This window comes from Asterias amurensis, chromosome 13, assembly GCF_032118995.1.
Source record: "Asterias amurensis chromosome 13, ASM3211899v1".
NCBI classification, from domain to species: domain Eukaryota; kingdom Metazoa; phylum Echinodermata; class Asteroidea; order Forcipulatida; family Asteriidae; genus Asterias; species Asterias amurensis.
This window is the reverse complement of record NC_092660.1, coordinates 20248407-20263646: the sequence shown is the minus strand read 5'-3', so window position 1 is coordinate 20263646 and position 15240 is coordinate 20248407. Positions and strand designations below refer to the sequence as shown.

Genomic DNA, 15240 nt, shown 5'->3' with positions numbered 1-15240 from the left:
GAGTGTTGAACCAAGACTAGAAGATACCTAGTGTGTGGAGAAAAGGAAGAAATGATTTAGAGTTCGAATAAAATCCCAAAGAAAACCCAAGTTATTAGGAAGGAACTAAAAACCCAAATCTACAAGTCTCTGGTTAGGGATTCGAACTGGGGTCCACAGAGATGAAAGACGGGGAAGAAACCATTGGGACATTATTGGTTCAAACAAAACCGATTTGTTTCAGTATGAAAGCTTAATGATAATAAAGACGGCCATGAAACTTTGCTAATTACAAAATGATTTTTTCTTGCTCACTTACAGCAAGTGTAATTTACTATAAAAATCGCCTATTTCACCAGTCGAAGACATTTCTTATTAAAGACTCTTTTCGAGACAACCTTTTTCTTCAAAGAACGTATGTAAAAGCCAACCCGAATGACGGACTTTACATGAATCCTCACACAAAAATGTAATTAGTTAAATGCCATTCCAATGCAGCCTCGTTACCATGGGCACCGCGCTGTATTGCACGCTATCTCTGTGTATGTCTCTAACACCTGGAAGGGTAACTCTGATCTGTGTCTTTGATTTAGCTATCATGTTCACGCAAAATTTGAAACACTGAGTTTTTTAAAAGTTCTTTACGCCAAAACGTATGCGTATAAAAACGCAAGTAGTCACTTTATATGTCACGCAAGACTGACCACCAAGTTTTCTAAAACTATCCACACAGCACATCCAGCCTGTATGTAATTAACACCCAACAAAGCATGGAGGCGTGCATCCCATATACATGTAAACATCCATTCGGGTAATTCCAAGTCGGACTACCCTGGGGTTTTAAGCGAGCCGAGTATTCTGGGACCGAAAAGAAAATGGTGTGGCGACATCGTCACCACTTGGACCGAGGTTGACTCCTATAGGCTTCTGACAACCATTGAAGCCAGTTTGTATGAAGTGGGTAGAGCTTACAGTGGATTTATGAATGACACACTGAAAGCCTTGATGTCACTTTGTAAAGGAAAGAAATCCACCAAATAAACAACTTCGAATATGGCAAACTTTTATTAAAATTCAAGAATGCAACAAGTAAGTAGCAGATGGTTAGCCGCCCTAACGTACATCCAAAACATTAGTAACATTTATCACTATAAACAATAAACAATGAACACTTTAGGCTGAACTGGTACCTGTGAAAGCCAGCTGGGTTTTTCTTGCACTTTTGTATTTTTATAAATCATACTAATTTCTAAAAGGAATGTTCATGTTTTTGTTTTCTTTCAAAGAAAAATGGTGCACAAGTACAAATCTAATGAAATCTGAAGTAATGGAAAAGGTCCCCATTCTAAACAAAGAGGGTAACCATGTACTTGTTGAGTCAACCGAAGGTTTGAGTTTAATAAATGCACCCTGCTCTGCAGCAATATGTGACATTGTTCTCTTATGGGTTGAAACGTTCAGACATGCAACTTACAAAGGAGTCTTTTGTGAGCAAGATTTGTATGTCTAGTTCAATGACTTACTATAATCACACGCTGATTACATAATTTTGAATTCCCCAGACTGCAAGAAAAGTAACTCGATTTGGGGCAAGCTTCGTTTCCTTCCACTAGAGACAGTGTACACTCATACACATCACTGAATGATCGAGTATGGCACAATGGTACCAGGGTTTGCTCATCTGGAGGTTCCTATACAAAAGCGCGTCCTCCATAGCAACCGTCTCTTTAGTCAAATTCAAAGTTAAGTGCTGCTTGTGACGAAGAAAATCATTGAACCAGACATTATTCAAATCCAACCCACAAATGGCTCATTGGAAAAGTCAATAATCAGATCCTCTCAAAGTTCTCAATTTCTCTATGAATGAGTTGTTAAAGTTTTGGCAATTTATCATGTCTGTGAAATACCATTCTGAAAAAGTACTCACAAAACATGCAAGAAACATTCCTAAGATAATAAATGGTGCTGATTATTTCTAAATTAGTTAACCCAATTTTCGCTTTATAGAAACATGTCAACCGCTTCAAATAAAGAGGGGCAAAAATACTTCATGCCATACGTAAATGACCGAAAAACAGTCACCCTGGTTGTCAAAGCCAACTGCAAGTACAAGAATCAAACCCATCCACAATACATTAAGTACATCATGCAAATAACGTCACACTCCAATCCAGCTCTTTCCATCATTTTAACACTGAACGGACCACATGCATACAAGGTACAACTTAACGATCTCACAACCTGCCAGCATCCTTATTGTACAATCTTAGCACCAAGGAAGCCAACAAATTTTGTTTTCTTTAAAGTACAAGACAAAATCTGAAACTTTCTTTCTTCGATAAGAATACCCGTCTTTTGAAACAGCAAGGGCACCAAGGAATTGTGTCCTCAGCAAAGGTCACCCTTTGAGGACATTGGAAATCCCCTTCATTGCCTCTGTGAAATATTTTGCCAACCAAACCCTACAGCAACAAACACGAAGGCCAAAGCCAAAGACTTCATTGTCAAAAGATGTAAAGAGCTTGATCAAAGTCGACTTAAAAATAAAATAAAATAAAGTAAGACAAACTACTGTGCACTACAATAAAAGACTATTACAAAATAATGTACTGTGCTTTCTAAGGGATGAAATAAAGGGAACCTAACTATATCAATGAAAAAAATATAAATTCAAGTGATACAAAATAAATTTTATGATTAGATGTTATGAACTTATAAACTTTAAATGTTAAACTTTGTTTTTCAGTTTTTCGTTTTTCAATAATAATAATAAAAGTTTCAAATATAAGTCTCTTTTTTTTTGGCAAATAGGCGGCAGTTGAGTCAGATGCGAAAAGCTTACAGGACTGGCAAGCAGATGACCAATCACAGTTCCAGACCGAGGTCACATTACTATCAATGGACCAATGGTCTTAGATCCTTCAGCTGGTAGAACACACTCCTCATGATTTTGACGACTCAAAACGTTCATCATTTTTGGCAATACTTCCAAGAGAAAGAATACGAAGGTCACACCGAGGTCACATAAGCTCAAGCAGCAGAGGTCAAGCTCCTCAATAGAGGTCACTAGTTAATACTGACATCAAGTTAAAGGTCACACACAATCAATTCTAGGTGGGTTAATTTCTTGCAGAGATCACACTCCTGTTGACATCACATACGTTGCAGAGGTATCCACTACGCACTTGTAGGTCGAATACAGGTCAAAGGTCAAGCCCTTATCATTTCAGGGGTCACATACATTTGCAGAGGTTAAATATATGTTCTTGTGCAGATGGTCAAGTCCTTCACAATTCAAATACCATTGCAGAGGTGACACATATTTGAGCAGGGTCAAGTTCTTCCCAACTTCAGGGCTCCATTCCTGGCAGCATTGTTCAAGTCTTTCCACATTACAAGTAAACAAACTTTTGGAGCAGTTGTGGAACAGTGCTGTTGGAAGTCATTCCAGGCCCACCATTTAAGAGGCAATTTGGTTGTCTAGCTTTACATATTTACAAGGTAGAAAAAACAAAGATTTAAAAGCACCATTTTTTTCCCCATTTATCTTTCAGCCTTCATGTTTCAAAAGTTTGAAACATTATTAAAATGAACTCTTAAAGAGCTCTATGCTGGTTCAATGAGTTATGGTTTGCACGCACTGCGGATGCAAACTAAAAGGTCTTCAAAATATCAAAGTATCACCCAAATCGAATCTTACATTTGCAGACTTCCCTTAAAATCAAAATACAGGTATCAGGCAAGATGGTTCAAATGTTGCCGACTTTTCATATTCCTTTTTTAAAAAGCTGTAAATTTGTAACAACTTTCCAACCATTTTGGCCTCAGGTAGATCAGCTTTCTTCCCTCTCTAAAAACAGGAGCAGATTTTCCAACATGTTGCTTTCTCCATAAATTTTGATGGGGTCGGTCCATGCCTCCAGTCTAGTGTCTACTCCAGTTGCCAGCAAGTTCAATGTGTTGACGAGTCAAGGATCCGCTCCTCATGATTTTAACATCTTAGACTCTACTCGCTCTGTATTTTGCCTGGTTTTTGATATTTTTTTCTCTAAAAGTTTTTGCTTCTCAAGGAAAACTTTTTAAAAAGCTTGGTTTGTCTTCTCCATGCTCTTTCACGTCTATTGATGCAAACTAACAAATCTTTCATTGTTGATGATTGTCTATTTACAAAAACAACTTAATTCCTCGTTATTGTAAACTTAACAGGGAAGTCTTAACTACACAGTGTGTCGGACGTCGAATCCCTTGTCTAGCTTTACACACAATATGATGTTCAGCCATGTCTTGAAGGGGTGGAGCTTCTTAACTCATTGTGAAGCTTGAAACCTCCCACAGGGAAACATAGAAAATATCACAAAGCAATATAATAAAAAACAATCTACAAAATGATACAAGCCAAAATCTGGAATGTTATGGCACTTTTTCTTTATCTTTTTTTAAGTACGTCAAAGTAAAGCTTTCTTCAGCTGATTTGGGTAAAAGTTCAGTTCAACAAGAAGACCATTTGGGGAAAGAAGGTGATTTCAAGGACACAGAGTCCCAATCCAGTAACGATGAAAAGTTGTTCCAGATGGGTCTGTGGTTTGCTTCTTTAATCCCAAGACTCCTCATCTCCACCTCCGTTATCGGCTGCAGCACTAAAGCCTCCTCCTCCTCCACCCCCACCAGACCCCCAATCATCTTGACCACCTCCTCGCCCTCCGCCACCACCTCCACGACCAGTAAATTGCTGCATAAGGGAAAGATAAGAACACGTACATCAATATTGGAATATCATTTATTTAAAATGTTATTTAACGAGGGTGACCCATCCAGCACAGCTGATCACTTGGGGTCCTATCATTATATAAAAACACATAAATAAAATACAAAAAGTGACAAGACTTGGCAGAAGGCCCATAATTATTCTTTGTTTTACTAAAAATGAAAAATTGGCCTAATATAAGAGGACAAATAATGGACCAATTAAAACACCTTTACACACAAAATGGAAATACAAACTAAGAAACTGCCAGAGCAATCCAATAACAAGTACAAAAATCTCTCTGATCTGAAACTAGGATCCAAATATAAAGCTGAAGGCTTTAAACTATGGCTTTTCTATCTGCTAAGCCCACATCCAAGGAAGCTTGTGCATTGGAACTGAAAACTCTTGTACTGTCTCTTAACTTGTTCCTGTGGCCAAAATTTAAGTGCGGCACCAGTCACAGCAAAGTAAACTTCAGGTAATTTTGGCTGGTTACCTGTTTCTTAATGCCAGTTCTTTCTAGCAATATTTTCCTGTGCTTATTAAACTTCTTTTGTGCTTACAGGCTTTTTTTTAAGATTGGGCCTTTGGTTTGGACATGCTGTCCTATGAATCCGTTTCAGCCAAGTGGGAACATTTACTAGGTTTCAGTGATTTTGTTTACAGGTTAATAATGCATAATGACTTGCTTACCTTCCTTGTGTCTCGGCCACCGAAGCTACCACCAGCATTACCATGGAAGGTTCCTACGGCAGAGTCAGCTGCATTCTCCAAGAACTCCGGTACTTCTTGTTGAGCCTGTAAGAGACAACATTCTTTTGATAAACCATTTTGAAAAACTACTCCGTTGCAAGGAATGTGGTTTTAGAGAGCAGGATTAAAATACAAATTTTCCAATTGGGGATTATTCTTAAAGATTTTAGGCAAAATGTAAAAAATAAAATAAAAAATCTTTTGCAATTTAATTTTCAGTTGGTTTTATTGTATACATCAACATTTATATGGGATAATTGAAAATTTTCCAAGAAACAGTTTCGATAGCCCCCATCTACAAACAAACTACACAATACTCACATCAGCTAGAACCTTAATTAATGCTCGAGCGCTTTGAGAATCCTTAGAAGGGTCGTAGAAGCTAGTAGCCTTGCCGAGGTTTCCAACACGTCCAGTTCGGCCGATACGATGGACATACTCATCAATACCGGATGGAAGGTCATAGTTGACTACATGTTTGACATTGGGTATATCTAGACCACGGGCTGCTACTGATGTGGCTACAAGAACTGGGGCTCGGCCGGCACGGAAATCTGCTAAAGCTTCTTCTCGTTCACGCTGCTCACGATCACTTAAAAACAAAAGGAAATAATCGTCAGGCATGAATTACTTGATTAACCAGTATAGAGATCAATGGTCCCATGCAGCTGGTAATAAAAAGGCAAATATTGTTGGCAAGATTCAACATACTTCTATTTAATTAAATTCCAATATAATGGATGTTAAATTTGCATCGGGATAAAGAATATTAATTTATTGGTTTTTACCACAACACTGATGTGTGTTACCACTGTATACTCAGTAATTTCCACACTCCTGCGAACAAAATTCACAGGGATATTATTCGGTTGGAATTCGAACCAAATCTAGCGCAGTACAGAATTTATCAGTACATACTAAGGTAACACAATCAAAAATGCATATAAGTATACAAAATTAATATACTGTTAAAGGGTCAATGTACTTTTTGTAGGACAAAAAACACAATGTCAACAGATTTACACAAAACTTTACACAGTTTATAGATAATGATAGTAGAAAGCTTCCCTGAAAATATTACTTGCTGAGGTGCTGTAGTTTTTGAGAAATGAGTAAAGAAGGGTCATGAAAATAATTTTCGCCATATGGGACGAAAATTATTTTAATCATTTACAAACAAATTTTCATGACATTGTTTTACTCATTTCTCAAAAACTACAGCTACTCAGTAAGTAATATTTGAAGGGAAGCTTTCCACTATCACTATCTTCAAACTGTGTCAGTTCAATGTAAATCTATGGACATTTTGAAAAAGTACCCAAATCCTTTAAAGCACATAATATAAATAACTAGGAATGAACCATGTTCAACCAATACTGTCAATGAAAAGTGTCCAGTCCCGAGATTACCCTTAATGTTTTAGTGATAAGCCAGCAGGACCAGTTAGCTTGTCCTTTCACTTGTCCATCGGCAACAACAAATATAACACACAAACATAATCATTCACAAAATAACTGACAAAACACGCTGTTAGGGGGTAATTAAAGCGGACAAGGAAAACTAAACTTACCCATGAATACTTGTTGTTGGAAATTCAGACTGGCTAAGCACGGAAGCCAGAAAGTCAGCACTACGCTTAGTCTCAACAAACACCAATGTACGGTCGGTAGCTAAAGAAGAAAATGTCAATAGAAAAGAGTTTTATTAAGAAACATAACCCTCAATTATTCTGTATAATGTTAAAATATCAATACAAACTCATCTTTAAACAAAACCAGCTTTTATAATAGAGCTATCTTCCCATTCATCAGATACTAACCTTCTTGTGCCTGCAGCAACGCCAGTAGCTGGTCCTTCTTACCATACTGCCCAACCTCCAAGACGGTCTGTGTAATATCAGAGGCAGCCCCACCTACTCGACCCACTGTCAGGAAGAGGTAATCTTGGAGGTACTCTGCAGCTTTCTCTTGTACCTCATTAGGGAATGTAGCACTGAACATGAGGCACTGCCTCACTCCCTTTTTAGGCATGTCTGGCATGTAGATAAGTCTCTCCATCTCAGGACCGAAACCCATGTCCAGCATACGGTCAGCCTCGTCAAGAACTAGGAACTTGCAGTTGTTGACCTTGATCTGTTAGAAGAGAAAGACAGAAAACAAAACAATAAATGATTTACAAAAGATTCTTGTACACCCCAAAAGACAATGACACAATGAAAGAGCACTGACAGAACTACTGAGGACATGGCTTTTATGGTCCAGGGTCCAATTTCATCACGCTACTTCTTGTCGTGTTGGGGCTCTACAAACTGAACTATCTAGCCCTCAATTAAGATAGCTCAGATGGTACAGCGCTGGGCCGTTAACAACAGTACCGAGGAATTCTGCTTTTACGTATAATTTCAACGGGCAGTGCGCATAACTTCAGCGCAAGCTATGCCTTGGAATTAGGCCCCGACCTTGGTGCCCCTTTAAAGATTTCCAAGGCTTTGAAATTTAACAACAGAAGGGTCAGGTAGATTCTGAAAGACGAGGATGAAGGCACCTCAGACATCCACATATTGCTTGATTTTAGAGAATTTAGGCAGTAGGCACCAAACATAAACACACATCAATTGATGTTACATTAATTTTAGAGCTGTTTCCAGTAGGGAGTGTTGTTATACTTTCAATCAAACTATTTCAACTGAGATGACACTCCACATCAAGCCTACCTTTCCTCTGTTGATGAAGTCCATGAGGCGTCCAGGGGTAGCCACTAGGAGGTGACATCCCCTCTCTACCTCCTTCAGTTGATGACTCACGCTGGTACCACCGTAGATAACCACAGGGCGTAGGATGGTGTTTCTGGCAAACTTATAAGCCTCCTTGTAGATCTGGCTAGTCAGCTCACGAGTTGGAGAGACGATGATGCATTGGGGTTCTTGGAAATCTGAGAAGGAGCTGCCTGTGATTCCATTATTCAGCATGCCAGTGATGATGGGTAGAAGGAAAGCAGCCTGAAAGTGGAAGAAAAGTGCTCTATTTTTAAAATCTTAACTTTTTAACAGGGGATTTGTTGAAATGAGGGTGTTACACCCTTTGGTAACTACATGTAACTCCTGTAGTTATTGAAGTAAAAAGCTCCTGGAAGCTTCTTCTTCACCGAGTCTTAAATCAGGCAATTAGTTATTAGACATTAAATTTTTCACCCAATGGAAAATCTTGATCGCCTTTTCTTTAAAATGGGTTTTTCTATAAAATTGTGGGTTTTTTTTACTCGAGGGACATGAGTGTTTTAAGATTTGTTCATGAATTTTAAAATGCGTTCTATTTATTACCACTATTTAATGGTGGTCTTTCACAATTTTGTTTCCAAACTATTTTAGGTTGAACAAAGAAAACTTAGCGGGACTTGAACTCCCCCTCCACGGATTAACTTGCCAGTGTTCTACCAACTCAGCTATCTTTATCGTCAATAACTTTATTGGGGGGGGGGGAGGGATAATTTGACACTTAAACTTCACACTTTCAAGCCGTGCAAATGTTGACCAAAGGTTTCCAACAAAAATCAAAAACACAATAGACTTGCTACTCACTGTTTTTCCTGAGCCAGTCTGAGCACATGCCATCAGGTCTCTACCACTGTTGATAATTGGGATACCATACTTCTGTACAGGCGTGGGTCTGTCGTACTTAGCCTTGATCACATTTTTCCTAACTTCAGGTGACAACTGGGCCTCGTCAAAGCTGTTTATACATTTAGGTGGCTCACGACCTGCAGCAAAATACAAGTTAGACTGTTTTGTTAAACATTTCTGCAAAAATGCCTTGCTTATGTCTAGACCCGTAACTTCTCAAATCCTGAATATTGGCTTTAGCCACTTATTAACAACTTCTTAACTGGCTCTTTACATAAATGTTAGCATTTGCTGATAGAAGTTTGGACATTGGTGCACTTATTATTATTGCTGGAAATAAAAGTTCCAGATTTTGTTTTTATTGCTCTTTTTATCGTTTTTGTTACTGTCGATATTAGACCTGTGTCACATGGCCCACTTCTCCAAGAAGAAAAGCCATTCACATAACAATGTTAACCTATTTTTCTTTTGGATCATAAGACATTATTTGAAAAATGACTCATGTGCTACTGAAGTGATCTTTAAGCATGCACTGCAGTTGGTTACCTCCAAGTTACCTGGAAAAGTTGTCAAAAGGCCCTTACAATGAACCTATTCCCACTGCGCACAGCTTGGTAGAGACCAAATCCCAGTTGCGACACTTGTGTCCCTGAGAAAGACACTTAACTGTAATTGCTTCTCTCCAACCAGAGGTAAATGGGTACCTGTGAGGGCAGAGATGGTTCTTGTGATTGATTTAGCCGAGTAGCGCATTTGTTGCACAAGGCTGTATACTCCACATGGAGCTGAGATGGTTTAAGGAGTGAATTAAGGCCCAGTGGCCAGGGGTTAATAATGTGAAGCGCTTTGGGACAACCATAGGGTATGAAAAGCGCTACATAAAAACAGTTTATTATTATACTATTATTCTATAAATTACACAACATACCTGTGACTTCAACTGGGATATCATAATACTTGTCAAAGTTGATTCCACGTTGCATGAATTCATATGACTCACTCTCATCCTGGGAAGGCTCAGGGGGAACGTAGGTTGAAGGGGGTGGCCGAGCTGAAAGGAAGTATCAATTCAACAACGTGAGACTGCTGCACTTAATATTCATCCTATCGTATTACTAATGATCCAAACGTGAGGTTGGGAGGGAAGCAGTCCACTAAAGCCGTTGGACAATTTCAGTAAACAGTATTGTCCAATGCCAACACTCCGTGTAACACAACTTCTAGGTAAAACAACGGGAAACCCACCTTTGTTTCCGCATGTTTCCTCGCGTCATGACATGTGTTAAAAATAAATCTGTAGTTCTTGCTATCGAGAATTGATATTGTTTTAATGTTTTCTCAAAAAGTAACGCACTTCATTAAATAATATTTTAAGAGAAGTCTTTCACCATTACCTTCTGTAAACCCTATAAATTTGTGAATGTATGAACTTTTTTTTTTATTTCTTTTTCCCGAAAGTGTATAATGGCTTTAACCAGCTTCATTATCATATTGAACACAGAGAATGTCAAAAAAACCTGGTGGTTGGCCCTGGTCGACAAAGTGAATGACAGGCAGAAAGCAGAATGCTAAGTTGAAAGAGAAGGACAAATGCCTATGGATATCATCCAACATCAATACTCATAAGTTCAAGGAAAACATGTACCCAATATGGATTTGGGGGTTGTACTTGTCATTTTGAATCTGGGTTGAGAAACAGAGTGAAGCAGTGACTAAACAATGGGTCTGAATGTACAAATTAGTAGAAAAAAAACAGAGGGAAAAAAGATTGATGTGAGAACTGAAAGACCAAGATCTCAGCCAAAAGATTGAGATGTCATAATCCATTTCTAGCTACATTGTTCGTTCACTTCCTATAATACAATGTCTTTCTTTGTTCAGTAGTGTATGTCAATTGGAGCGCAAGTTATAAATAGTCCTGATGGAACAACCAATGCAACCTTCATTGCCTTCCGCTCACATTCAGCAAAATCAACAAAAAACTAGAATGGGAAAACTTTCCTAGTACCTGTTGTTCTGTAATAAAAAACAGTTAAATGATTTTAGGGTTGAACAAAGAATTGACTAGAGTGGGATTCGAACCAACGACCTCCGGATTAACGTGCCGGCGCTCTACCAACTGAGCTATCTAGCCCTATATTGACGGTGTCCCTATTTTGTCAATATCTTTGTTCGGGGGTGCCAGTCAGAAGCCATACAACCGTTAACTGCCGTGTAGCCAGGGATCACATCCAAATTAGGATACAACCTGGGAAGCGGCAGCTAGGGGATCACCTTAAGGGGATGCAACTTTTTGTTTCAGATATCAATATAAACCACAAGGGAAACTGACTGGGTAAATTTGTAAATGAAAACGACCTCCGGATTAACGTGCCGGCACGTTAATCCGGAGGTCGTTGGTTCGAATCCCACTCTAGTCAATTCTTTGTTCAACCCCAAAATCATTACCAAATTTACCCAGTCAGTTGCCCTTGTGGTTTATATTAAAAAACAGTTAAATGTATTGTTACAAACTGGAAATGAAACCATAGAATAGACACTAACCTTCTCCGTCTGGATTGGCTTCAGCATTTGGACAATCTCTGGCCATATGTCCAGTCTCTTGACATTTGAAGCACGCACCACTGCCGCCTGTAAATATCAATCACAGCAGAATGACTATAAGTATCGTAGTTTTGAAAATTGGCAGATCGGCATGAATCTGTGCGTATTGCAGAGCTGCCAACATTCGCATATTGCAATCATTTGGGAGCATTTGTCCAACAATCAGGGAGATATCTATAATTACATTGAAGATAATAGGAAAACAGTTTCGGTAATCAGGGAGGTTCCCAAATTTGTTCATCATAGCATTGAACGATTGTTTATTTTCAGGGAACTTTCAGCAGAATCTGGGCGAGTTGGCAGCTCCGTTATTGCCCGATACGCTAACCTGTGCATGGGGGATAGCTCTGATTCGTATGAAAACAATATTGTCAGATGAAATGAGATAAATCTGTGTTTATGATGCAAGAACAAAATTATTTAAAGCACCCTCATGCAGTAAAAAATAGGGTAAATTCCCCTGGGTTTTTTTAATACTCATTTTTTCCCCTTCAAAATAAATATATTGCTATTAAATTAAAAAAAAGGTTACTGTTAGGCGAGTGGATGACATGTTAGTTTGAAATGAAAAAACATAAAATAACCAATTACAAATACTATTTGCACCGCTGTGAACAAAGAGGGCGCATGATTCAAATCATTCGCGTTTCTGGCGTGCCCGCAGCTGGACGTGAACTGGTTCGTCTTCATTTGGAGGCTCGGAAACAAAAAAGCTTTATTGAGCGCAATATTCTGAAGGGGTTTCGGGTGAAGTATACTAAGGGTATAAGCCCGAAAAGGTGAACATGTTTTATTCAGGGTATCTCCGCCGTGTTACAGCCTTAAGTTTGCTCGCATATAATAACCAACTACTAATACTGCGCACTTCTTATAAGCTCTTAATATCTTCCTGGAACATTCACAAAGTGCAGCATTAACCATAACCCTTACATGCATCCCAAGAGAGCAACATAACCTAGCAGCAGGAAAGTGTACAGCCAGCTATAATCCCTGCATATATCTTTGGGCACCAGTCTGCAGTCCCCACTCCAGCTGGGGTTTACAACATTGAGCAGGGAAACAGGGATTGTAGATGTAGAAACAACACCAGACTGAACAACACAATCCCTAAAGCTGTGAAAGCAGGAAAGTATGCAGCCCAATAGATAGAGATACAACACCATCACTACAGCAGGAAAGAGTGCAGCCTTGCTAAGTGCAATTTCTTTTTCCAGATCTAACCAGAAATTTGTTAGAAGGAGCTCCACACAATAGCAGGGTCTAGTAATATAGAGCATTATAGTGCAATTTTACATTTTAATATTTTATATGTTGCTGTACAATAGGATTGTTAATTTCATGTATTTTTATATACCTGACGAATAAACCATTCAATTCAATTCAATTCAATATTACCCCCTAGCAGTGTCGCATGCCAATCAAATTGACCCAATTTCTGGAGTGCATATTGGCTAACCGAATATTGGTCCTACTTAAAAAAAAAACATTTGTACACAGCACATTGTTGGGGTCACTTTGGTCCCATCTATATATATTACAGCAAAGAGCAGTATATTGCTTAGAGCAAAGATCAGTATATTGCTTAGAGCAAAGATCAGTATATTGCTTAGAGCAAAGATCAGTATATTGCTTAGAACAAAGATCAGTATATTGCTTAGAGCAAAGATCAGTATATTGCTTAGAGCAAAGAGCAGTAATTGCTTAAAGCAAAGAGCAGTACGAGGAGATTCCAATATGGGGGAAGAACCAGAAAAAGTCAAAGCTTGTGGTAAGTATACCCAGACAAACAAAAACACAATTGGACTAACCTTAACAAGTATAGTTAAGGTAGGTACGATATTTAACTGAGCCAGAATAGACTCTATATGTGAACTTAAAAGGGCTCCAGAGGGATACAACTTACAGCAATACATTGGACTAATAATGGGTAAGGTTTGAGTACTAATGCAGCAAATAAATTAACCAACTAAACAAAATCTAAATAACAAAATAAAAACTCCAGCCTTTGAACCTTTGACTGTAAACAGAAACAGCAGCCATTCTTTATTTTCACGCAGAGGGTGTACATTCTGCAGTTACTTTTTATGCAAGCAACAGGTATGAATGATGTTGTTGTGGGTTGAGTTAGACTTACCACGGCCCCTACCGATACCAAGACCACCACCACGTCCCAACAGAGAGGTAACTCTCCATGCAGGTCCAGGCTTTCTAGGCTTAAAGCGCAGACCTTGCCTGCCTTCAAGAAGTGAGCAAATACATATTTACAATTGTATGTACACTCTTAAAAGGCATGGTATACCTTTGGTAATTACCTTTAAAGTATATGGCAATAAAAACTTACTTGGTCAGAAGTACAGCAGCTTTCAATAGTATAAAGCACTCTGAGACTCATTTCACTTTGAAGTAATGTAGTTATGGACAAAATGTATCAGTTTTTATCCCCCCCCCCAAAAAAAAAAAAAAAAAAAATGAATCTGAGAAGCATAACTGACAATAACGTCTCTCATGTTGTGTATTCCAAATGCCGTTAACTTTTCATGCATAGATATAACCCCTCCAAATTTTAGGCGTTTTCTCAAAAGTTTGACCATCTTTTGAAATTTTCACAAGTTGGTTTTAGTGTATTGACCCAATTCACCTGACGTCATAATAAGAATTATCTTGGATGCGCCATATTGGTTGGCAACGTCACTGTTTGTTATTCAGTGAAGTGCGTATTTAAGGCGACGCAGCGTTTACTCGTAAACCTATTGCCAACCAACAATGGTAAGCATGGCACAGTCGCCGCGTGTGTCGTGCGTGCAACGGGTCAATAGGCCTATATCTATACGTATGTAGGATTATAACAACTGAACGGTTCAAAAAACCAAAGACAAACATTACCTTTAACAGAAAATGTTTAGGTGCTTGTTGAGAAAAAAAAAGTAAAACGTGTAAATTAAAAGTGAAGTTAATAAAATGTTCATAATTTGTATGATTAGTTTATTAAACACAGAATAGTAAAAACATTATAAACAAATGGAGTTGGGGGGGGGGGGGCAGGGGCAGGGGTGCGTGGTTAAATGGGAATTAAATGAAGGCCATAAGTACATGACCAATGCAGGGGTCGAAATTGCCGGTAGCCCGCTAGCCCGGGACTACCAGTTTGACAGCCGGGCTACCGTTTCCCCCAGTTTTAGTAGCCCGGCGGGCTAGTGGAAAAATAAAGCAAATTCACATCTTAACAAACATAAATATTTCTGTGTTAACAATAAGTTGTAGAATTTTCTCTTGTTTTTATTTCGTTATCGGGCGATAATAAATATTTTGATATCAGATCACCCTCCCGCTAGCGCTGTCATATAACAAGAAGGGTAAGTCCTGAGTCTCATCATGTTGCCTGCAGTAAATAACTATACTTACATTACGTACAGTACACTCACGCACACACAAAAACGACGCATCGCCTGGTTAACCGGTTGATTGTACTAACGTAACGTCCGCGACACGAACGGACAATTTTGTTCTCAATTTCTTCAAATGTCATTCGTTCGACCCC

At 38.7% G+C, this 15240-nt stretch overlaps 1 protein-coding gene across 3 annotated transcripts in view; it reads right to left on the bottom strand.

Moving 5' to 3' along the window:
- Positions 1 to 1031: 1031 nt before the first annotated feature.
- Positions 1032 to 15240, bottom strand: part of LOC139945900 (probable ATP-dependent RNA helicase DDX4) — a 28318-nt gene continuing 14109 nt past the window's right edge. For 2 of the 3 annotated variants that reach the window (XM_071943402.1, XM_071943403.1), the window contains exons 9-18: positions 13837 to 13938; positions 11643 to 11729; positions 10027 to 10149; positions 9057 to 9235; positions 8193 to 8477; positions 7299 to 7611; positions 7050 to 7149; positions 5801 to 6071; positions 5420 to 5524; positions 1032 to 4708 (exon numbers count right to left, since the gene is read on the bottom strand). In XM_071943402.1, the coding sequence (XP_071799503.1) occupies positions 4571 to 4708; positions 5420 to 5524; positions 5801 to 6071; positions 7050 to 7149; positions 7299 to 7611; positions 8193 to 8477; positions 9057 to 9235; positions 10027 to 10149; positions 11643 to 11729; positions 13837 to 13938 (1703 nt within the window). In that variant the 3' untranslated portion in view covers positions 1032 to 4570. The remainder of the gene's footprint in view (positions 4709 to 5419; positions 5525 to 5800; positions 6072 to 7049; positions 7150 to 7298; positions 7612 to 8192; positions 8478 to 9056; positions 9236 to 10026; positions 10150 to 11642; positions 11730 to 13836; positions 13939 to 15240) is intronic. The other variant, XM_071943406.1, reaches the window with a different exon arrangement.